Below are 24,881 nucleotides of genomic sequence, written 5' to 3' on the forward strand. Positions count from 1 at the left end.
GATCCATATTTCAGGAGGCTTTAGTCTAACACCCTACAAACTACTATTCTACCTACCAGATTATGGGAGAACATTAGTTTGCCTTTTGGATTCCTCAGTCCAGTCTTGGATCAGTTTATATAGGAGAATTCAATGAAGTACTTTGCTGTCTTTCTCAAAATCAAAAGCTAATTCTAGATTGCACTTAATATCACAAGTTATTATAGATGTATAAAGAAAGCTTTGTCCTTTTTTGGATTGTGCATGGCTTTAACAGATGCACAAAGCTGCTGCCTTTGGGCTTTCAGAAACAACATAGTGTAAATGATCAAATCTCACTTGTAGACTCTTTTGGGAATAATAACTCAAAATGTTAATGTGTGCAAAATTAATTTTAGTCCTTTTATCACAGGTTACCTTGGCATTTTAGTTGCCAAGTTAAAATAAAGCCTCTAAAACACCACAAAACTAACTGAAAAGTCCAGAATCTTCAGAAATTTTCTTTTAATTTTACAGTCACCTTTAACACAACTGACATTTTAACATATACGCATGTACATTCCCATGACAAAAAGGGCAAATATAATGGCCAGTTGATGTCTGAGGTGTAAGTTAATGTGAGATCCTGTTCAGCAGTATGACATCAGGAACTGCAGCAAGGATCCAAACAATAAAATCTATTGGCAACATCATGCTCAGGCAAAGTGGAGGAAAATGCAGAAGTTTCATGGATCAAGCTTTACTCCAGTTAAATCTTTTGTTTCATAGCTAAGTTACTCAGTAAAGTTAACAAGTCGAGCTTATTGAGTACAGCATAGCTGCTGCAGGCTCGTAGTTGTAAAATGTAACTAAAAAAAAGTCTCAATTCTATTTAAAGTCTTCATCTTTTGTCAATGGATCCTCAGCAGAAATGAGCGGAAACCTTCCTCTGAGCAGGTTGGCAGAGCTTTAGATTAAAGGATAAACTGTCTACAAACTATTTCGATACGATAAAATCAGTCTGTTATGAAGAAGAAAAGTGCTGCACATGAACACACACTTAGCTATTTACAGTGAACAGAACTTCATAGGAAATCACATCCATTTCACTTCTGCTTCTGCAGGGTGCTCTACTTTACCAATGACTTGGTTAGAAGATCTTAACTGAAGCCCTCCTCCATGGAACCAGTGTTAACAGATTTCTCCTTTCCATTAACTCCTTTCTCCAAACTTCTGTGGCCAATAAGGTGCTGGACCTTCAACAGCAAGGCAACTAGTTCTCTGAAATGTTGTCTATGTTTGTGGGTTTATTTTCATGTATGGTGCCGCTGGTTCCTCTCTGTTGAAAAAACAACAACTAAGATCTCTGTGTATTATTTTAAGTTTGTGTGAATAAAATTTTTTTGTTGCGAATTTTTTATATATGCAACGAGAGTAATTATTAAACCAACAAACCCTCCTGAAACAACCAATCACACACTGTTGCTTTTTGGTGCAATTTACAAAAATCTGCTTGCTGTGCCAGCACAGCAAATTCACTACAATAAGTTTGTCCAAATCAGTGCCTTTTTATCATTACATTTTATAGTTTGAAGTAACATTTTCTATGGTTTCATGGTCAACATTTTCAATGAAAAAAAAACAAAAAAACATCCCATACCATATTTTCTGCACTATTGGGACCACTGGATTATAAGGCGTACCATCAATAAATGGTCCCTTTTTTTAAAACTTCTGTCATATATAAGATGCACCAACCAATAAGGCGCATTAAACGACAGAACATAGTCAGAGATAGGCCAGAGATAAAGTCTGACCCACTTTATTAACTGTGTTCACAGTGAGGGCTGGTTTCTACAGGACAGTTTGCAGTGCGTCTCCATTCCGTTGACCAAAGATAGAACGTCATTAATCAAGGGAATGTTTCCATCGCCATAATGTCTGCGTCTGACATTCGCCTTTCTGTATCCCAATGGAAGCTTTATGCAGGAGTTCTATTTGCGGTCTGTTGACACGTCAATTTCATGGTAGAAAAACAGATACAAGTCCCGGCTTCAAAACCAACACTTCCGAACACTTTCAAAATAAAACCTTACAAAATTGTATTCTATGTGTAAGGTGACATGCCCATGCGATAATGCACGTTAACATCGCAGATAACACTGTTGTCCAGTTTTGCCACGGATGACAAAAGTTTAATTTTGTAAGTACAATAACACAACATCATTTATGACAAAAAAACAGGCCTTTTACAAGGCCTTAGAGAGGAAGGAGAGGGGACGGGGCTTGACTGACAAATGAAGAGATTAGCAAGAGAGTAGGACAAACTACTCAACATGGGGGTGGCAGGACAAACCCCTTCTACGGGCGCCATGGGGGAGGGGGAGACGCAACGGAGCTAATGTAAGCTAACTGACGGTCGTCAGATGGACCCAACACATCGGGGATACACCGCAGACAGACCAGTGTAAATTTGGGGAACCTCAAGCTTGTTTGTCACACTATACGTTAGCCACATTAGAAGTATTACCATATTTGCAATACCTATAACTCCCAATTATTAAAAAACAGACTAATACTGCTAAAACAAACTATACTGTGACTACGCTAACTCTCAATGTGGTGTGCTACACATAAAATACAAAACCCAGTCTGACACCACTACAGGTTAGCTAGCGTACTCACAATAACACCCAACCATATATATATGATATAAACACATAATCGCTATATATCAATCCACATCTAAGGCGCTCCTGATTATAAAGTACACTGTCATTTTTTGAAAGAATCAAAACTTTCAGGTGCACCTTATAGTGTGAAAAATATGTTGAGTTTGAAATGTTGGACACGTAGAACATCAGATTGTTACATAACTAATTTACAAAAATTAAAACCAAAGCAACCAGTGTTGTTTTCTTTTTCAAAATCCAATATTCTAGAGTCTACAGACCATCCACAGTATAGTGCAGTCCTGTGATCATAACTCATATTTATTCTAAAAAATAATTTGATTATCATAAAGCTTAGTAATATTGTTAAGAAATAATAGAACAATGTTTCATTCACATTGCTGACTAAGTCACTGGCTGTATCACTGAGCTGAAATGAGGAGACTATTTTTATTTTTTTTAACACTTTATCATAGAGGAGGGGATCAGCTAAGGTCTTTTAAATACAAATACAGTTTCCAGCTTCACAACTCAGTGCAGCATGGTCTTATATATGAAAAAACAACAACATAATGCAATAAGTTAATAAGCATTATCCATTTCCATAATGCACAAATATCATGCATATGTATCAACTTAATCATTTTATTAGTTTAATCCTATCAAAATAATGCATAACTGTTAAAGAAAATCCATTGAGTAACCACTTTGTCATAAAATAAACAATCTGTACAAAACGTTTTAGCAAAAAGTTTACATATATATCAGAAAAGGAGAAGTAAAAAAATAAATATTTTATGTACAATCACACAATCCATTCCAAAGTTATCGTCACTGCAAAGAGAAAGCAAACGGCAAAACATTAAATATTAGTACAAACAATGATGTTAGCGTGTCTACGTTTAGCTGCAGCCCAATGTGACTTACTTTATTCCAACATCCTGGTACGGGTAAGCCATCGTCGCCCTAGCAACCAAGAAAAAAAGGTTTAAGTAAAAATGTGAAATTCTGTAAGATACGCTGATTCATGCAAAACACCACAGAATATTCTTTTTTCATCCCAGACCACTGCTGAACTGACACGTCACCGACTGACTATATAGTCTTTGGCCAACAGGGTTTTGGAAGTAGTACTTTTTTAATCCAAATACGGCTTAATATGTTCTCTTTTTTTATTCATGACAGCATAAATGACACACAATAATGTTATTAGGTTTAAGGTTACCCTCAATTCTTTGCTTTCTGAAAATATTTGGGACAGATTCAAAAGAACCACTACACAATAAAAAACAGCACACAGCAGTATTTAAATGAGGAAAAAAGACACACTCAAATGTCAAAGCTTTGGTATTTAGAAATTTAGGCAAAAACCTGGAAAAATTTCTTGGAGTTTTCTTTGATGCAGATCTTAACATTGAAATCATATTTCCCACAAAAAATAATATTTTGTTCCCATGGAATAATGAATGCGTGGGAACGGAATAATATTCTGACATACATTTTTTTTAATGCACCACAGTTACAGGGACACAATGATTGGTAGAGATGCATTTTGGCATATGTGTGATGCATGATGGGATACGTAGCATGTAGCCGTCGGATGTAAAGTGACTGCAACGAGTACGTTAATAAAAGACAAGTCCTGGATATTATTCTTCCTATTCGACCCTAAACTACAATATCCCATATTGGCTGTCCGTCTACCGGCCAACCTGCTGCCCAAATGGCGGCATGACAAGCAGAAGAGCTCCACAGCGCGCCGGAGCTCATAGCACATAGCTCGAGCGAGCTATGTCCGGAGAATCACTGCGGACATAGCAGCAAGCTTGGACATCCTAAATATTATGATCTTTTTCTTATATTCATTGGGACGATAATAAATAGATCATTCTTGTTTTTATTTTTCCCCTCTTGAACGAATGTGGGTCACAGAGACACGGAAGTAGCGGCAGAAAGCGGCTTTTTTCGGCAGGACGGAGAACGTTCCGGGATGTGAATGAACGCAGACATGGAGACACGATTACCGATGCTTTTGTAGAGCTTTTTAAAAGAAATAAATCTTCTCTAAACATCCTCCACGTCTTTCATGCAATGTAATGAGACACAGACAGAAATGTGAGGGTATCAGCTGTAAATCCAAGCATCGCTAACATTCGTGTTGATGAATTTCGTTCGCACAAATTATTTCGTCGTAACGCAACATTTTTTCATGAGAAAGGAATATTATTTTGTTGGAAGGGAATGTTATTTCTAAATATTCATTTATCTTACCCACGTCAGATTAAGGGCTCCGCACATTTCAAACACAAAGTTTTTTTGTTTTTTTTTAAATATTGCCAGACAGATTTTTTCTCTTCAGAATCAGTGCAGAGACTTTAATCACTTGTAGACTGGACTATATTAACATTACTTTAGGGCTTAACGCTCAATTCCGATTTTTTTTTTTAAATAAGATTTTTTAGCAAGGCCGTTCACATTTCAAATTAAATGCAAACTTTTGTGATCTCCTGTGTGACCGTGAAATGACCCAGAAGTGACCTGCATGCGCAGAAGAGTACTCAACGGTGAACAACGTCACTCGTTTGCAAAAGTAGCTAACGTTAACAATGGATGTCAATAACAGTGTTGTCAACAGCAGAGCTCTTTTTGCATTAATACATTTATTTTCACGAAGGAGCCAGCACAATTACAATCTTCTCATTTTAAGAAGGCAATGGAGCCAGGATCGTCTGTACCCAGTGTTGTGGAATGGAGATGTGTGTGTGCTGGGGCTGTGTGTAAGAGAGAGGAGAGAGCACGTGCAGCGCAGGAGGGAGTGAGAGGGGCAATGGAGGCGCGCATTCATGTTGTGTGTTACGGAGGAAGTAGAACGATAATAAAAGAAGGCTTCCCCCAGTAGAACTGCTATAGACTCTTTATTAACCCGCTCTGGAGAATCTAAGGGTCCGAACGGGTAAGTGAATCCCGGAGGAGGATCCGCCTTCTGTGCCCCGCGCTTCTGACCACGGTCGGAAAGGGAGAAAAAAATAATCCCTGGATACATGTGGCCTGGCCGTTCAGACGGCGGTCGCATTTGAAAAGATCGGATACGTATCGGATTCAGGCCCACATACCCAAGTGGCCTGGGTCGCATTTGAAAAAACCTGTGTCGTTCAGACTGTCATGAAAAGATCAGATACAGGTCGCATAGGGGCAGAAAAATCAGAATTGGGTCGTTTCAGCCTGTGGTGTGAACGTAGCCATAGTTTCTGCAGAGCGACAGCAGTTCATTAAAAAATTCGCCTCTATAATTTGGACGGGGCCGGGGCCATTAACTTTCCATTAACCTTCTGTTTACATTCTTATCCACTGACTTACGCTGCCTCCTTACATCAACAGATAAATTAAACCATGACCAGATCAAAACATTCGCAATGTACTTTTGTTTGGGCAAAAAGTTGAACTTGGTAAAAACCTGTGTGGTTCAATTCTTCTCCAGCATGAAGGAACTGGACCTCTGTTTGACTTCCTTTTTGATTTGGATCTTAAAGATTGATGCCACTTGAGAAATGTTGCAGGCGCATGTGACCAAAGATTATTGAAATATTCCAGAAAGCTAATCTGCAGCTCAGTTGTTACTTAGAATAGAGGTGACTTCATGGATATGAGCACATGGCAAGAAACAAAAAAGTGAAAATTAAAGATAAACAATAGCATAACAAGCTTAGTTAGTATAATTAGAATCTTAAGTGATGTGTTTTTCTGAGTCAGTTGACTATGCTGTCCGCAATGCTAGCACCTTTAGCCATATTAGAATAGTTACCATCTTAACCAATGTGTTTTTCTTAATGAGTCGATTATGCTGATTGAAATGCTAGCTCTTTTAGCCACATTAGCATAGCTAGCATGGTAAGCATTATTAGCATATTAAACAATATGTTTTCCTGAGTCAGTTGACGATGCTGATCGCAATGCTAGCACTTTTAATCATGTTAGTATAACTAGCATAGTTAGCATTTAATTAGCATCAGAAGCAATGTCTTTTACTGAGTAAATTGATGATGCTGACCGCAATGCTAGCAATTTTAGCCACATGCAGCTCAGTTAGCCTTACAGAAGAGGGAGATAGATGTGCATAGTGGCTGCTAAGCGTATGGGCTGGGTCAAAACGTAGTGGTGGGCGGGTGGCATGTAGAGGTGGGCATCGAGGGCGGGTATCGCCTGCGGTCCATACAACGCCGCTCGGGGCTTTAGTTCCAGATTGATTTGGCAAAATTAATAAAAAACGAAAGGTAAATAATGTAATGCAAGCATGGGAACTGAAGATAGTGTACTTCGTAACCCTTGTGCTATCCTAGGCACTTTAACATTGGGAGTTGGGTCATCTAGACCCACTAGACAGTGCTCTGAACCTTTTTTCTTCAATGATTTGTGATCTTCACTGGTGTCCATGGATTACATGAAATCTTTCCACCTTTATCCACCTTTGTCATGGTAGGGAGAACACGTCAATGTAAGGGGGGGGTCATCTAAGATAGCACAAGGGTTAAAACAATAACAGACATACTATTTTTTTCTTGTCTTATCGTTGATAAGATATAATTTTATTTATTATTTAAAAAAAAAACTTGTTACATTTTTTCTGCTCATGGCTAGTTGTTTCACACATTTATGTGTTCTGTACAACAGTAAAATTAGTTTAATTTATAAGTTAAGTTTATTAGCACTGATGTCCATCATTTTTAAAGCTAGTCAGTCTCTGCTCTCTGTACTTTTTCTTCAGAGGAAACATTTTAAAGACAAAAAATGTGCAAAACTGAGGCGAGCACAATAAAGAGCACCATCTGGATGATCAAAGATTGTTTATACAGATTGTCACTTGAATGGACTTAGTTAACAGTGGCTACAGGAACAAATTTTGAGCCTATAGGGAAACAGCTTCTATTGGGACTTTGGAAAATGCCAAACAAGAATTTTACATGAGTTGTAAACTTTGGGAATGACAAGAAGGCAGTCTTAGTAGATGAAACACAAGGTGGAGTTTTGCATGAAACTCTGCCATCCCAATCTTCCCAAATCTACCTAGTTCTTACATAACTAGGGTTTATTGCTTACTAAAATATTATCTGACAAGGACGGCTACACGGGACAAGAAATCTTGAAAAAAAACAATGTTCTTGCTTTACAAAGATAAAGCTTCATAGGACTTTGTTTAGGAGTAAAAGACTTGGCATAGTAGTGTCATAATGGAAGCTTTATATGTTTTTGTCTGACTTAAGAAAAATAGAAACATTTATTTGAATTATTAGGTAGAAACATTTCTGCTCATTTATTGTCAAAATTGTTGATAAAATCCGAGGTACATTTTAGAGAGAATTATAAATATGACCAAAATAATGAATAATTCTGCTTTTTTGTGCCTTAGTCTTGAAACCAGATGCGTGACGGGTAATGTTTGGTTTTTGCTTTGAGGCGGGGGGGGGGGGATCTCAGTGTAAGAGATGGGTACTAAATGTAATTTAAGAAGTAATGTAATAGGTTTTATTGTGTGAGTTATGTGATTAATATTTAGTTAGTAAATAAAAATCTAACAAATCTAAATCGAGCATAAAATGTTATTAGTTAAGCCAATCAAAATTTGGGATTGGAGTGATCTTTGATCCCTGACAGAAAAGGATGAAAAACCTCGGAGCAAAGGTTAACTGATGTAAACTCATATGCACTTGTGTGCAGCATTAACGTTTTAGTTACAGCAACTTAGTAAGATCAGTTAGATGTTTAATTAGGGACAAAACAGACATGCTGGGAAAAGTGAAGGGAAAGGGCACCATACCACAGCGCAAGGGGCATCCAGCCCATCCAGGCCAGGAACGCCTGGTTCACCTTTCACCCCTTTTAAGCCATGGACACCCTGTTTATGAAATCAGCTGTTTAAATTCCACTTCTGCAGATCCTGAGCAGCAGAGCTCCCTTTACTGCTTGATGGCTGGAACATGTCCAAAGATCTCCAGCTGGTGAGCAGGTGGCAGGTTTCCTAAGCATGCAGGTAACCTGGGACCAACAGGAACCATGCTCCCCAAAGCGGTCATTTCACTTTGTTTTGGCTTTGTGTCAGTCTACTCAACCGAACCAGTGGCATCAAATACTGGTTTAGGCATTTAGGCTGAGATCTAAATGTTTTTTGAAAGAAACAAAGAGTGTCCTCCAATGTTTAAATTGAGATGAGTCCTACTATCTGTTAAAGTACAGGAAGGATGTTAAAACATGAGGAAATTCCTTGAAACTCATTTGAAGTGGCTGTCCGGTTCCTGTCGCTCACTGACCTGCAAGGAAAAGAGGCACCTAAAGCAGAGAAATGGCTGATCATTTACCATCAATATTAACATATCCCCCTTTAAAAAAATGGTAATATTGGGAGATTTTCTTTATCCCCAAAAAATGTTTTTATTCTTTTGATGGATCAGCTAAAGCTCTGCCATAGGTCAACAAAGAACAAAAGTACCAGAGCCAAAAGGAAGTTAATCCTCTGCTTTTGCTGCTTTATCAGCAAAGTGTTCCTTCCCTTTGACTCTTGGTCTGCTACATTAAACCACTGACATACCAACGGACAAGGGGCATCTAATCCAGGTGCTCCTTGGTCTCCCTTATCCCCTTTGGCCCCCCTGCCGCCTTTCTTGCCCCTCTCTCCCTGCAAACAACAGCGTATTAAAAACTGTTTTTTAAATCTAAAAAATAAAGTATCCTCCTTCATGAGCTTGACAATTATGCTCTTCATCTATTTTTATGTACATGTAACTTGGACACTTTTATAAAGAAGTATTTTAATGCACTATTATTTTCCACCACTAATAGACGTGAAAAACAACTTGGTCGTGTACATCAATACGGGGGAAAGGGAAAATTAGTAGAGGGAGTTAGGGAGGAAAAGTCAGAGCTTAAGGCAGTCGGTGAAGACAGTTTGCTATCAAACAACCTGTAAACTGCTGAGCTGTATAAAGAATGTTGGAGTATATTACAATGGTGCTCAGTGAGGTTCAGTCAATGCTTTTTGTAGTTTGAAATAATGCATCATATTCAGCTAACATAATTATGTTTATTGATCATTTTTTTATGATACTAAACCTTGAATAGATCAACTCAACGCTACAACAAGCAGATTTTTAATGAAATGTATTCATTTATTAATTAATTAGGGAATTTAATTAAATTAAAAATCAATAAATCAATTAATTAAAAGGCCTTTAGCTTCCAAAATCAACTTTTTAAGCTTTTAAGTGTATTATAAAGTTAATTCCCAACAAAATATATCCCCAAAGCGGTATTCTGATCCATAAATGCATTTCTGAGTATTCCTCCAAAAACCTGCACTCTGAGCACCAGCCCCTCCTAACCCACCAAAACAATTGGGTTCTCACATTCATACGTATGAAGGTGAAGAACAGCCCCTTCCAAGAAGATTCTGCACTGCCAGCACCGCCCCCAGACTTACACACACACACCCACTTTCTCAGCGGAGCTATAGAGGTGATCGGTAAAAACTCTTTCATTTTATATGCACAATATGCACATCCGTCTTTGCAAACGGTTTTTCTAAATTCTGCTTACACTTAAAAATTGTGTTGATTTTACTTAAACCACATTATTTAAAGTTATGTATTTAAAGAACATAGAACCACTAGATCTTCTTTTGATCCATTTCCAAAGTATTCCCAGTAGTCTTCTATTTATGGCTAAAATCAAAACATCTGTCGTTTTTTAGGAAGTAGATTCTGCAGAGCACCATCATCAGAAATTCACCTCTAAATTGTGGGTGGTACTGTTGACGGAGAATAATCCCATCCCCACTTTCCATTACCCATCTTGTTTATGTGTTTTCCCACTAGCTTCCAGCCCCACACAACCTTAACCTAACATGAGTGGTGCAACCAATATCTGAGCTTTCTATCCATACAGTTTCAATCCAGATTCCAGGTCAGACGAGGAAAACAAAGACGGTCATGGATCTATTTGTCTGACAGTGGATCTATCAGAATGGAGCAAAGCAGACAGGAGAGAGACCTGCCAGCGGACAAGATGGCGCCTGAAATTATTGGGTAGAAGCACATATTATACAATTTATCCTGACCCTTTTTGCCCAAAAAGTGTTCCAAATTGAAAAAAAAAGGCGTAAAATGGGAGAAATTGTAGCTGTTAGGGTTGCCAGTTAAAATAAAGTTTTTTTTTTTTAATGATATGGGAAGACTTCCAGTTCCGGTTCTACATCACAGCTACAAGCTTTTTCAAACAGCATTTTATTTCTCTGGTCTTTTGTTTTTCCTTTTTTTTTAAATTCAATTTGAGCGAACAGAAATACTCAAAGTTGTACCACAAAAAATGAAGCAGTAGGAGGCAAAAAGACAAAAAGGAATCCCAAAGGCTGCAGTTTACAGGTTATTTAACAGAACATCAGCTCACCCACATCAAAGATTGCAAAACCTGAAAAGTACACACTGTTTAAAAGATTTACAATACAATTTGATACGACTTGCCAATCTAAGATATGTAATAGAGGATCAAGGGTTGAAGGAACTTGCAAGGAAAGGAAGTGTTTAGTACAGAGGGAGGGGTAAAAGGGAAAATAATTAAGGCAGGTCTACATTAGAATGCAGGAGAAGGAGGACAAGGTTGGTAAGAGGGAGAGAGGGCAACCCCTCCAATAAAAAGAGCCACAGGCCACAGAACAAGGTGGAGGGAGGGAAAAGGGAATAAGAAGACCTGCGGAAACAAAGAAGACAGGACAGAGTGAAAACACCAACACTACTGTACAGCTTTGACTTCAGCACTTTCAACCGGACGCTGCCGGATGCTTTCAGACTGAACCAAGTTGAATGTGCCGAGAAAGAGCTCATGAAAGAGGATGGCTTAATAGATGGGAGAGGAAATATTAAAAGGGTCACAGGTTAATGGGATGAAGACAAACATTCTCTAAGGGGAAAGGTGTGTGCACAGTTTAACACTTTTCTCATTCACAAAAATCTGGGGAAGAGAAACAGTTTAACATCATTTTGCAGGGCTATTTCCATTTTCAGACCCCGTTGATGATGATGAGTATCTTAAGAATACTACTTATGTTCATGGACTTGGTTTGTGTGTTAAATTGATAGTTCATATCTGGGGAAATGCATAATATTAAAGCTAACACTTCTCTGATAAGCCATGACTTGCACCATGTCTCGGAAAAATTCCCATTTACATTAAATAAACATCATCATTTCCCCTTTGGTTGAAGGATTGAAGGTGGAGCATTATCCAACATATTCATGGCTTTTCATGTGATGAAGTTGGTTTTGAAGTGTAGCTATAACGCTCATCTTCAAATCAAAGCCACTGCAAAACAAGGGGTTTGCCTGATAAAAAGGCAAAACACATTTGGACATGATGTATTCATATTCATGCAAAATATCAAAGTGGACATCTGTTCTTGATGTGCATCTCCTTAACTCTCTGCCTCAAGAGCATCTTTGAAGCTGAACCCAGTTGGCTAGGTCACCCCACAGGGCAGATGCACAAATGACCTGACCACTAACCTGACCTGAGGAACAACTGTCGCCAACTACAGAAGATAAGCTGCTAAAACCCATGACTAATCTAAAACTCTTCTAAAACTTGACATTGTTCATTAACAGAATTATGTCAGTCTTTGTGCTGTGGATGGTGTCTTACCCGGTTTCCTTTCGGTCCAAGTAATCCCTGAAAATAGGGACATGTAATGATTTAGTGACCTCAAAAGAACAAACAACATTTGCAGAATGTCCAAGGTTACAGCTGATTAATGAACTTTTTAAAATATTCTTTTAGTTTTAGCCTTTGGGGATTCAAACAGGAAGTACCTGCTGGCTCCGAGAAGCCAAAATCTCATAGACTTCTATAGAGAAATAAACAGCTGTTACTCAGTCATTCTATTGGTCAGAAGAACCATTCTGAATCTGATTCCTTTTTTAACAAGTTCTTTCTAATCCTCTTTTTTTCTGGATAATTTTTATTTATTGCAAATTATTCAAGTAATAAACTGACCAATCAGCTGCCTCAATAAAAGTAGGTGGTCACACTACAAAAGCTTGAAACCTTTGATTGACGGATTCTGCCAAGCCTGCTTTCAGTGGAAGGAGTTTGGAATTCCAAAAAGCTCACTGTTGACTGTTGAGAGTGGTTGCCATAGAAACGTTGACTCAGACTAAATCTGCTTACTGACGTCTTCTGCCTCCAAAATGAAGATTTCTGACTCGTGAAAAAACTGCAACTGAATTGACTTCATGTGGTCGTAACTGGAATTCATTTTCTATGGGTGACATTAACACTCACTCAGTCCAGGTCTCTTTACAGTCAACGGGGGATTTATAACTTTCTCAACATTACCCATTTGGCTCACAAGTGTTAGAAAGTGTTGGTGCACTACAATGAAGGACGTAAAGATAATAATAAGAATGACTGTTACTTTTGTCATTTTTATCATTTTTGTTTTTATTAACCACATCATGCGAGTTATAAAAACTATTCTTCAATGTTTTTTTTTCCATTCCAGAAGTGAGGCTAATTTAAGTGGAGTCCTGGATTTAATGGTCTGTTGTGAATTAATTAATTAATACTGTATTCATCCCTCAATGGGGAAATTCTTCTCCGCATTTGACCCATCCACTGGGGGAGCGGTGAGCTGCAGCTGAACCGCGCTCGGGAGGCAGTAGTGTTAAGGGCCTTGCCTAAGGACCCCCACTGGGTGATGTTAACTGCTCCCCTCCGGGAATCGAACCCTGGATTCCTGCATGGTAGCTTGTCACCTTACCAACCGAGCCACCCAGCCACCCTGCATTACTGACATATGGTACAAAGAGGTAAATTATCTTGGTTGATTAAAAATTATTTTATCAAAATTGGTTGTATAATAAATGTCACGATTAGACTTTGACAGATTCAGCGTTATCCTAATCCATAGATTTTTCTTTAACTTCTTGTTTTCTTAGATTTAGCCTCTTCGAAGTCTTTAGAGCAACTTACAGGGCTGCCTTGTGGTCCTACTGGTCCTGGTAATCCTGATTCTCCCCTTTCACCCTGCAGTGAAGGATCTTTAGTAAATCATTCCAAACCATTATAGATGATTTTAGGAGAAACACAAAGAGAAATAGTGGATGACTCACTCGCTCCCCCTTTGGTCCTGCTGGCCCAGGCATACCTGCTGGTCCCATCAGACCCTTTACAAAAAGAAAAAATATTATTTCAATACCTGGAAGCTGGTGCAGGCAGAGCAGGAAGAGGAAATGTCAACATGACAAATGTGTGTCAAATCAGTAAACCAACAAGCTTTATGGAAGCCATGAACTACTTAAAACAAAATGCTTTTTTTTTTTAAAAGAGCACCATGCTTGTTGACTGACTGATCGTACTGTTAAAAAAAGAAGGAAAGGGAAATAAATGCAAACAGTGTCTATAAAAATCAAAACGGAAGTCTTTACAAATGGTGCGTTCACATAATGTAACTTGCAAAATGGAGAGGAGCCATCCAGACAGACTATCACTGATTTCATGCATGAAAGACACTTCTGCATGCTCCCTTTGCATCATTCTGGAAACTGGTTTGCTTTGCAGCCCTCGGCTGATACAGGATCAGGAGAAAAGAAACTGCTGAGATAGGACAGGGGACCGAGCGATTGCACTCAACAAAATCCTACGAGAAAAAGGGTTAAAAAAGAAATGAGATCTGAGAGCAACACTAGGGCATTACCCTTTTTGTAAGTTGCACCTGCAACTGTGTCCTCGTAAAGAAAAAGAAAAAAAAAAGAAATAAACAGCATCACCTGTAGTGAGAAGCTTTACCAATTTTTTGGTTTTAAGAATCTAGATTTTACAATATTGTGTGATCGACAGAGGTTCTGGTCAGGTTCTTTCTGCAGACCGTTGTCATGCATCCACTGCTCCCTCTCCACAGCAGACGGGGAGCTGTGTTCTGATTCAATGTCGAACAAATCTTCTTTCAGACATAAATTTGTTTATTTCAGTTTTACTTAGCAAAGATGAGGTAAGTTACCAAAGATAAAAAGGACTACCTGGCTCGATCCTAATGATCAGATTTGCACTGAACTGTCTGTGATGATCTCTCGTGCAAAGAAGTAATCCTAACAGTTTGGAAATGGAACTTTAAGTCTTTCCGAGCCTGAAAAGGCGGTAATGCCATTGTGTTATGTATTTCTGGTAATCTTATCGAACTATGACACAACACTCTGATCAACCTGATTATTTGGGCTTAAACTGTCAGAGTGTAGATAATTCCTTATAAGATACTTTTACTGATCCTTTGTATTTAGGTTTTTATCCTATTTCAGACATTTTTATTTTATCTGTAAATGATAGATTTTTGTTTGACGATGTTAGCAATACTGTTGAAAGTTCTAACGGCTCCTTCAGCCATCAGGAAATCTCTTCAGGGCTCGACTGTCCTGTCCTCCCAGAGCTAATTCAGAAAAAGAAATGCAACAAGAAAAGAAAGACAAGCAGACATCTGAGACATAGAGCAAGCAGCAGAGGCAGCAGCAGCAGGGGGGGGAGACTCAAGGAGGAAGAGGACGATTAAAGGAAGGGGTTAGGGAACCAGAACTGGACATTTGAGCCACTCACCACTGGACCAGGTCTGCCGTCTAACCCATGAGCCCCCTGCATTGCGTCGTACACAGTTAGACAGTAGAGGTGATGGGGAGAAAGGTAGGAGAGGAGTGGGGGTTTAGGTGGGGGGAAAAGGGATGGTGGGGAGGTGAGTCAAGCTGTGACATCAACAACACACTCAGATGATGACAAATGGGGGGGGTGGTGGTGGTGAAGCTGAAGTGAGTGACATGAACATGGACGACTGCACAGACGTGTTCATGTGGGTTCCTGTTTAAGCTGTCATGACGTGATTAGACACCACGCATCTAGACAAACGGTGCCTTCTGCAGCACTTGTGAGGGTGGAGGCTAATGCAGCTCAGTGTCAGGATGGACAGGGCTCCTCTTTTTTATCAAATGCAGAACCTTGTACTACATCCGTCATGTTATAAAGCTTTTTTTGCAGTTTTGCAACACAATAAAAACTGAGATCTAGAGTCAGCACCACTACAAACTTGTGGTGGTAAAAGAAAGCAACCAAACCAAACCATTTTTCAAAAATATTGACAGACTGAGTACCTACAGTCATGAAGACAATAAGGTTCCAATTTTGGACTGAATATAACTGCAATCAGACTGTTTGTTTAAATATTCTGCATTGAACAGCAGCAGCAGCCTGTTTTAATGGTTTGTGAAGCATTCTAGAATATGACAAACAACATATGAAACTTAAATCAATGGTGAAGCATTTCCAAAAAAATTAATATTTTCTATGAAAATAAATAACTGAGCAGGCCACTAATTACAGATATAAGTTTGTATATATCAGAAACAGCTGGACAGTCAGGGTTTGCCTCTTAGTTATACTTTAGAAGAAGCATGTAAATTGCAGTTTGGTAGAAATGCTTTCCTTTAGTTTCCTAAACAATGAAGAAGAGTCTTCTTCAGAACTGCTTCAAACTAAAGATCTACGTAGAGAAAATCCAAGTTTTGACTTGATATTATCTATTGAATTCAGGTGAATCTGCTTTACCTCTATTTAATGATGACATTCACCCCCTTGAGTTCCTCATCATTTTTTTCAATCAGCGATGTGTTAATTGCAGTTAACCACAACAAATCCCGCAAAGACTAATAATTTAGCACTTCAATAGTTTCTCAGCAATAAATTTGATACAGTTTTTTGCTCTGGAACGGCATTTATCATTAAACTTGTAACCAAAAAGACATAAAGTTGAATTCGAATTGATTTCTCTTTTTTACTTTGACGATTTGGAAACAGAGAAAACACATAACAAACACACATCTGATTGTTGTTCTTGTTTTAAAAGAAAATGTGTCTGCAAACCTATTTTGGCTGGTAACCGAGAGACTAAAATGCAGGGCCATGTCCAAGCTTATTGTTAAATATGAAACATTCCCACACGTGTATTTTTGTGACACCTTTTCATTACAGAAACGGTTAGAAAAAAGAAAACCCTGGAAGAATACTCACAGGGAGCCCGAGGTGGCCTCTGTCTCCTTTGTCCCCCTTCTGACCCGACGCTCCTTTTTCTCCTTTGATTCCTATACCAGGCTCTCCCTGAAACAGACCAGATCTCTGAGCAACAGATTCACAGACAAAACAGGGATGCAGACAACAACCAGGCAAACATGTTGGTGCTTAAAGAGATTGAAGCCAACCTTTGGTCCTGAGGATCCTTGTGATCCCTAAACAAAGCAAAAACAGCCAGATGATTACCATGAACTACTACATAATAGATCAGTGTTTCCATTGACAAACAGGACCAGAAGAATAACATGCATTTTTCTTTGTTATTATTTAAAAAAAAACAGTTTAAAAACAATAATAAAGACTGAACCTGCGCATTTAAAAAACCTGATGGCAATCTGAATCTTCTTTTGTGGGAAACAAAAACTGTTCACAACAGTTGTGTCATGAAACAATGTTTAACAGTTTAATCATATTCTAATAAAAAGCTTTCCTATAATTGTTGTCAGAGATTTTCTGCACAGACATCCTGTTTTACTTACTGCAGGGCCAACTGGTCCTGGAGGTCCTGGAGGCCCTGGAGGACCATAGATCTAGACACAAACAGCATTTTGAGAAATAATCAGTAGCAACAGTGATGCTACATTTAGAAAGTGGTTACTTATAACAACACATATTTTCTGATCTGGTTCTAAACTGAAAGAGTGTGAATTACATTTGTGGGCTTCTGACATACCATTTCCGACCTTCCTCCAACTCCCGGTTCACCCTTGGGACCCTGTGACAACAAGGGGGTAAGGACACAGAGAAGCAAAGATTTGGACAAATCATTACTGCAAGCATCTGAATAAATGCATTCAAATGTCGCTAGAATTTAACATAATAATAATAAAATGTAACTGTAATTTTGGAAATGGTATAAACTTCTCTAAAAGCGACAAAAAGAATCATTAGCAGATTTCCTTGTAACATTTCCAGGTTCCGAGGAAATGTTAGTGTCCTGGGACGGGACACTAACATTTTCTCGCAGCATTTCAATCTGTAAGGCACAAAAGAAATGTAAGTTTTACAGAAAAACCGGAATACAAGCTGTATATGAAGCTTTGAGCAAGACCAGCAGCTCAATGACTGGTTGATGTCATTCTTTGAAATGAACAGCCTGGGATTTTCAACAGTGACCAGGATGATCTGTGCATACAGTGAGTAGGTCGGACATCATCATCATGGCATGTCGAGTTGGCCTTCTTACGGCATTCTATTTTTCAACTCCGTCTGTCAATCTCCAGTTTGGTCTTTGTCGTATTTGGCTTTAGTTTATGAACCAACTGAATTGTGGACTCATTATGTGGTACAGAGGTTTGTCGTCTTTCTGTCCATCTGAAACGAACTGATGGCCAGGAATCTCTGCGAGGCTGTAGGACAGAGAAGCTATTTGACTTCCTCTATTGGAATTTTAGTTCATATGACATGTTTGGATCCTGCAGAGAGCAATAGTGGTTTGGCAAAACCAGCTAATGTAGCCCCTACTTTCCTTACTCCAGCATAACAGTTTCAGAAAGTGCTACCTTGAGGCTTGAAGGTCACACTCTGCTTGGTCAGCAGTGGTTTCAAGTTGTTGTTTGTCAGCACTGAGAATACTTGATCTTTAACCAATCCTATACATTTTAGAAAATGTATTATGCAATACAGTTCACGGCTAGTACTGTTAGTAGCATTTTTTAGGCTCGGGCAATACGGGCAATTTCCCCGGGGTGCAAATTTAAATGGGGGGCGCCATCCTCGTCCTTGAAAAAATAAATATTGGTTTTCTGTTGTATCACAGACTTTGAAACGGCCTGAAACCTGCGAATTGGCGCCCCTCCAGCTGCACGCGCTCCGGTCTTAGAGCAGAAGCCGCAAATGCATGTTAAGAAAAAGGGGAGGGGCGAAGGGCGGCGAGGAACGCAGCCACGATTGCGCAACACCTGGATCATGCCGTGCCTTTCATGCTAATAATGCAATTCTTTATTAAGTTTTGTAGACATTTTTATTACGTGTCTTTATTTTCCATAAATGTATTCTTTGTCTCCCTGTGGTGTAGTTGGTGTCAGTATTTGACATTTGACAAAACAGCTGCACTTTATAAGATCATAAATAAAAATAAATCATTTGTTTATGAAAGTATTGAGGTTTTTAAAGGATTTCCACTGTTGATGTTGCACCAATTTAGGGAAATGGCAAATATTTTTGACGTAATCCCAGTGATGAGTTCTACGATTTAGTTTTTAATGTTTTATAAAACCTAAAAATGATATAAACATTAACAGGTTTTGAAAAAAATCAAACCTCTCTGATCCGTTTCACAAAGACGCACACAGGACGTCACACACCAAGAAATGAACTTCTTGCTAAAAATGATGCCGGGAGTCCAGCTGTAATAAAACTGACAAAATATCAAAGAAAACGGAATGATATGATTTGTTATTATTAATATTTCCAGGCTTTGTTTGTTTTTTTCTGCAGCATTTTCATATATTATTATTTGTATAATTTTGACAGCATATACTTTTATGGAAAGCAAAACATTATACCTTATTTCAGGTTTAACTTAATTTATTCTGGATAAATATTCCTGTTTTTCTTTATTCATATTTATGTTCAAAAAGTTACGTTTTAAAGGTTTAAAAGTTTCGCTTTAATGTTTATCTTGTTCGGACGCAACCTAAAGCGTGTTTTCGATTTAGGCCCCCTGGGTGACTGAGTTTGACCCCCCTGTAATACGAGTTTATAAAATCATTGTGAATCAGAAGCAGACAAAACAAATGCACTTTAACCTCTTGAGACCTGGCATCCCAATACAAGGACATCACATTGTGTTTTTTTTACCACTATAGTTAACTCTACATGGGGGCCTGTGACTACAAAAGAAAAAGGCTATTAAACAAGACCTCAGGTCTCAAGAGATTAAAAAAGATTGGATTTTTAAAATACGCTGGGTGGGGCTCAGGCTTCCTGCTCTGCTCCATTCTGATTCATCAACTGTCAGACAAATAGATCCATGAAGGTCTTTGGTTTTCTCGTCTGAGCTGGAATCTGGATCTAAGCTGTACGACTGGATAGCTACAATATTGCTCGCCGTTTTTGTTGCACCGGTAACGTAAGGTTGAGGGTGTGAGAGGCTGTAAGTCAGCAAAAGAGAGTGTAAACAGAGAAGTCTCAGCAACGGGAAGGGGACGGTTGGGCAGGGTTACTCTGTGCCAACAGCCCCGCCCTTAACTTAGAGGTGAATTTCTGATGAACTCCGGCCAGTCTGCAGAAACTATGTCCTAGAGATGACATAGTTTTTGTGTTTTTTTGGCTAAAAATGTCATAATCATGATTAAAAGACCACTGGAAACGCATTTACAATAGATCAAAAGATGACTGGATCAGGTTGGAGTGGGTCTGTAAGTCATATGCATTGTTGCATAAAGCTTGGTGAAAACTTAAGCCAAATTCCATATTGACATATTTTTCCCTTCATTTCGTCTGAATGCTAGGCTGTTTTTCAATGTAATTTTAATTTATTTCATAATTTTAAAAACTCCAATGTACAATCTTTAAGTGTTTTCATTGTTGAAATACAACAAAATCAGATAATTAAGATGATAATTTTTGTTTTTTACTCATGTATGTTAGGGAAAACATTGAAAAAAAGAAAGAATTTTCTTTCCTTTGCCCATATTTTTTTAAATTACTAATAATGTGATTTTTTTTTCTTCCCTATTCAGGATAATAGACAGATTAGGACCAATGCAGCCTGAAGAGCACCACTGCATACCGTTGTGCCAGGTAATCCAACAGGGCCAGGGGCCCCAGTAGCCCCCTTTTCACCTGTAGGGCCATCTAAACCCTACAGAACAAGGAAGTAGAAAGATGCGTCACAATCAGCAGGGCAGTGATGAAAGAGTATCACTGAGACCAAGAAAAAATTAGACTGCATCTAAGCATTTCTTAATGTTACACCAACTTAGTGTTTCCCAACCCTGGTCCTCGGGGACCCTGTCCAGTCTTTCTTAATGATACCCTGCTCAAACACACCTGCCTTTGATGACTGTCACTGTCAGGTGTCTGCAGAGCCTGATAATGAGCTGAATTAGGTGTGCTTAACCCTTGTGCTATCCTAGGCACTTTGGCATTAGGATTTGGGTCATCTAGACCCACTAGACAGTGCTCTGAACCTTTTTTCTTCAATGATTTGTGATTTTCACTGGTGTCCATGGATTACATGAAATCTTTCTACCTTTATCCACCTTTGTCATGGTAGGGAGAACACGTTAATGGTCATCTTGACCCCATAGGATAGCACAAGGGTTAAGCAGGGTGACATGGAACGCATGAAGAACAGTGTTCCTTGTGGACTGGGGTTGGGAAGCACTGCAACCAATAGCACAGAGGGTAAAGCTTTTTATTTGAGCTCCTTTAAAACGTTTATTGTCACGAGATTCTGTACCTCAATAACCTCATGGTTTCAGGTTTAGTTGTACTTGATGCGATGTAAAACAGTGATATAAAACACCAATAAAATCAGCGCAAACTAAACTTAGAAAATAAAGTTGTGAGAAATGGAGCTGCCAGTGTTCAAAGTGTGCAAAGATTTTTGTAAACGCTTTTTACGCCAAATCCATAACAAAGCAATTCACAAGCTGAGCTGCTTGTTGTCTTTCATCAAATAGTATGGTGGCAACCATAGGCCTCCTGGGTATTGACAATTTGACATAGGATAAAGAACAACCAGGACTCACAGGTGCTCCAAATGGACCCATGTCGCCCTTAGGTCCAGTTAAGCCAATGACACCCCTCTCTCCTCTGGGACCTTCAGGACCAGCGGGGCCCATTGGACCAGGCTCTCCGGGCTTCCCTCTAGGTCCCTAAAATCACATGAAATTAAAAAAACTTCCATTTATTGACATTCAAAAGTATGATAATAATTTCTAGGGGTTATACTTTATATTGTCCCAAACAGATTTTTATGCCCCTCTTATGCTGGAGAATACGATGACACGAGTCTTAGTTCAGTTATTTTTCAAATATTCTGTTGTTTTTTATCAATTCACTAAAAAATTGGTCGGACAAAAATAACTTAAACTATCGATTTAGCCTAAATACTTAACAATAAAAAGAGCAACAGCGGCTCAGCGAGCATTCGGAAATGACCTTTATAGGTTTTACATTATTTCAAAATATTGGGGTCATGTGCATAAGAAGATGCATAAAAAGCCACGTACAAAGTTTTAGGACTTTCTATATTGTTGCCCTGAACTCCGTAACCCTTCTGCTATCCTAGGCATTTTAACATTGGGAGTTGGGTCATCTAGACCCACTAGACAGTGCTCTGAACCTTTTTTCTTCAATGATTTGTGATCTTCACTGGTGTCCATGGATTACATGAAATCTTTCCACCTTTATCCACCTTTGTCGTTGTAGGGAGAACACGACAATGTAAGGGTGGGGTCATCTAAGATAGCACAAGGGATTTATTAACCATGAAAAGAGGCATGCAGGCCATTAACATGTTGCCTTCTTGTAACAACAGTACCTTACTAGGAGCTAACACCTTTTCCAAACTTGTGTACTTTTAGTACAAGTAAATAAAAGCGATAAATGAAGAGTGTGGAAGTTTTAAAGAACAATTAGTTTTACAATTCTGTCAATTTGCAAGCATTTGTTGGTTTATCTTTACTCATTTCTTTTCTCATTCCATTTTATCATCAACATTTTTATTTGTAAATTTGATTATTGCATTTTATGTTTCTTTTTGATAACTCTCTCTTGATGAAAGTTGCCATCTGATTAGTAAAAATCAGAACTATTTTTATGAAATGTCAAAAATGTTACCTTTTCTCCATCCACTCCTGGAGGACCTGGCAGCCCAACTTCCCCCTGAATATGTTAGAAGATGAAATGACCAACTAAGGTTTAGTAGTAGGGTCTGGTGTGTGTACTCTTCTTTGGTCTCTGGTGGGATTTCCTATTTACTAAACATATAATTATCAATTATTTTATAAATAATACCTTGGTGCCAGGCACACCAGGTGTTCCGGGTGGTCCAGGCAATCCAGGGGGACCCTAGGACACCATTTCATATTGGTCAGCCCATAATTGTCTCTATAGTTTAACAAATGTTTGTCTCAAAGCACAAAAAACTGCTTGAATAGACTCACCATCAGTGGTATGTTTCGGATGTCCTGTAAAAAAAAAGAGTTTTTGCTGAGTGACTTTCTCTTTCTGCTTATGCCAAAACAATAACTGCAAGAATCACATACATTTTCACTGGACTGGATTTCAGCTCGTCCTGGCTCTCCGGCTGGGCCTGGAAGACCCTAACAGGGTTAAAAAGACTGTTAAAAGGCTAGGAAAATGATACACAATATTTTCTTAGTTTTCGTTTAAAATACTTTTTTGTGTGTGTGTGACAAACCAGAGAGACCTACCCTTTGTCCAGATGGACCTTCTGGCCCTACATCCCCCTGGAGATGAAACAACGATGGCCATTAAAATGCCCGATTATTAGTTTTCACTTTTTATGAAGCAACCGTCTTACCTTATCACCTCTGTCACCCTAAAAAACAAGAATATCCCCATAAGTACTTTGAAATAGCCCAAACGTGTTCATAAATTTCAAAAGAAATCTATATTAATCTGTGACTACAAAAGTAAAAACCACACATCCACTTTACCTTGGGCCCCATGGGGCCTGGCAGTCCTGTAGAACCCGGCTCTCCCTTCATACCCTGAGGCAAAGTTCCTGGCTCCCCCTTCTCCCCCTGCCATACAAACAGGCAAGATACTTAAGCACTGTTAACCTGACCAAACAGTTTCTGACTCTTTTATTGAAATGATCAATGGTTGTTTTAAATGATTTACTTCAAATCATTTTAAACATTTTATTTATGTTTTTTAATAGATGAACTGTCAAAAACCTCGAAGAAATATTGTCTTAAGGTAGCCTTGATGGTGTAAAACAGCAAATTGTTTTATGTGTAGCTTTTCTGTTAGTGTTTGTTTATACATTTTCAATTTTCCTTAAACTTCAAAGGTACTTTTATAGGCATCTTTCTCATTATTCTTTTTCAGTTGCAAATTACAGGAAGTACAGTTTTTCACTTAGAAAGAAGAACTGTAGGTTAGAAGAATTATTCTGTGAGGGTGGCTTGACTTGAACACACAATAAATGAAGCGAATGTACTCAAACCCAAAAGACAGATGTAACAGAACCAGAACCTAACTGCAGTGTGTCTTCATTAAAACGTCAACCAAATATTCCAAGTCCCTTTTTGCTGGTCTTGCTCTTTGTTTTCACATAGTTCAATAATAAAGTTTCCATTATTCACCTGATGAAATCTTTTACCTGTCAAGGTTTCAACCTTAATGGTTGATCAAGGTTACAGCTTTTTCCTCAACAACATATCTCAACATTTCTCTCAACAAAAGCCACAGTTGGGAATCATCTCCATTTTTACCCATTTTCACCCTTGAAACCAGATTTATAAGACCAGAAACATCTAGTGTACAGACTTCAAAGGACAACAGGGGGGTATTCCAGAAAGCAGGTTATGCTAGCTCCCACGGTAAGTTTGAAGCTAAGGAAGTTGACAACCTCAGCTTTCGGTTCCAAAAATGGAGGTATGTTTCAGGATATGCTTAGTTCATAGCAACTCATGCTCTGAACATAACCAGGTCTGGAGCAGGTTTAGTTGAAGGTTAGTTTGTTTTCAGAGAGGTGAAGCAGCATGGCGTGTCCATTTGAAGATGATTTAGTGGATGAAGAAGCTCAGATAATACTTTTTCCACCATGAGAGGGTGATAAGACCACATATGGATGTTGGAAAGATAAACTTGCTTACTTTGATCTAATTTAATTATTTGCTTCAGTTGAGATAAATCTTTTTTTTAGTTAAGTCAGCTTAAAAATAACACAGACAGTTATTTTACTTTCATTCAAATTAATTCAATTAAGTAGGTGTAACTTTGGAGCCCCTGTTAGCACAAGGGATTTTGGGATACCATTCCCTTTGCCTGTCTGGACGGATTTGGGTTTAAGTGTGGCTTTTTTTCCAAATGTGTTTAGTCGTTTAGCTGTTTTACTGTGTTTTGCAGAATTATTTTATCATGTTAAGTTTATTTCTTTCAGCACCATGAGTGAGAGGG

The 24,881-nt window shown here is 38.5% G+C and overlaps 1 protein-coding gene across 20 annotated transcripts in view; it reads right to left on the reverse strand.

Moving 5' to 3' along the window:
* LOC101166243 (collagen alpha-1(XIII) chain) overlaps positions 1–24,881 on the reverse strand; it is a 141,625-nt gene that overhangs the window by 6,359 nt on the left and 110,385 nt on the right. For 14 of the 20 annotated variants that reach the window (XM_023962971.1, XM_023962970.1, XM_023962965.1 and 11 more), the window contains 19 exons: positions 23,411–23,497; positions 23,275–23,292; positions 23,165–23,200; positions 22,997–23,053; positions 22,895–22,918; positions 22,746–22,799; positions 22,569–22,613; positions 21,476–21,601; positions 20,512–20,583; positions 17,449–17,490; positions 17,255–17,305; positions 16,904–16,930; positions 16,716–16,802; positions 15,255–15,290; positions 13,781–13,834; positions 13,641–13,694; positions 12,312–12,338; positions 9,211–9,297; positions 3,558–3,596 (listed from right to left, as the gene is read on the reverse strand). In XM_023962971.1, the coding sequence (XP_023818739.1) occupies positions 3,558–3,596; positions 9,211–9,297; positions 12,312–12,338; positions 13,641–13,694; positions 13,781–13,834; positions 15,255–15,290; positions 16,716–16,802; positions 16,904–16,930; positions 17,255–17,305; positions 17,449–17,490; positions 20,512–20,583; positions 21,476–21,601; positions 22,569–22,613; positions 22,746–22,799; positions 22,895–22,918; positions 22,997–23,053; positions 23,165–23,200; positions 23,275–23,292; positions 23,411–23,497 (1,023 nt within the window). Of the gene's footprint in view, positions 1–466; positions 3,465–3,557; positions 3,597–9,210; positions 9,298–12,311; positions 12,339–13,640; positions 13,695–13,780; positions 13,835–15,254; positions 15,291–16,715; positions 16,803–16,903; positions 16,931–17,254; positions 17,306–17,448; positions 17,491–20,511; positions 20,584–21,475; positions 21,602–22,568; positions 22,614–22,745; positions 22,800–22,894; positions 22,919–22,996; positions 23,054–23,164; positions 23,201–23,274; positions 23,293–23,410; positions 23,498–24,881 lie in introns of those variants that run through there. The other 6 variants (XM_023962978.1, XM_023962981.1, XM_023962967.1 and 3 more) reach the window with 5 other exon arrangements.

Source organism: Oryzias latipes, chromosome 15 (assembly GCF_002234675.1).
Source record: "Oryzias latipes chromosome 15, ASM223467v1".
NCBI lineage: Eukaryota > Metazoa > Chordata > Actinopteri > Beloniformes > Adrianichthyidae > Oryzias > Oryzias latipes.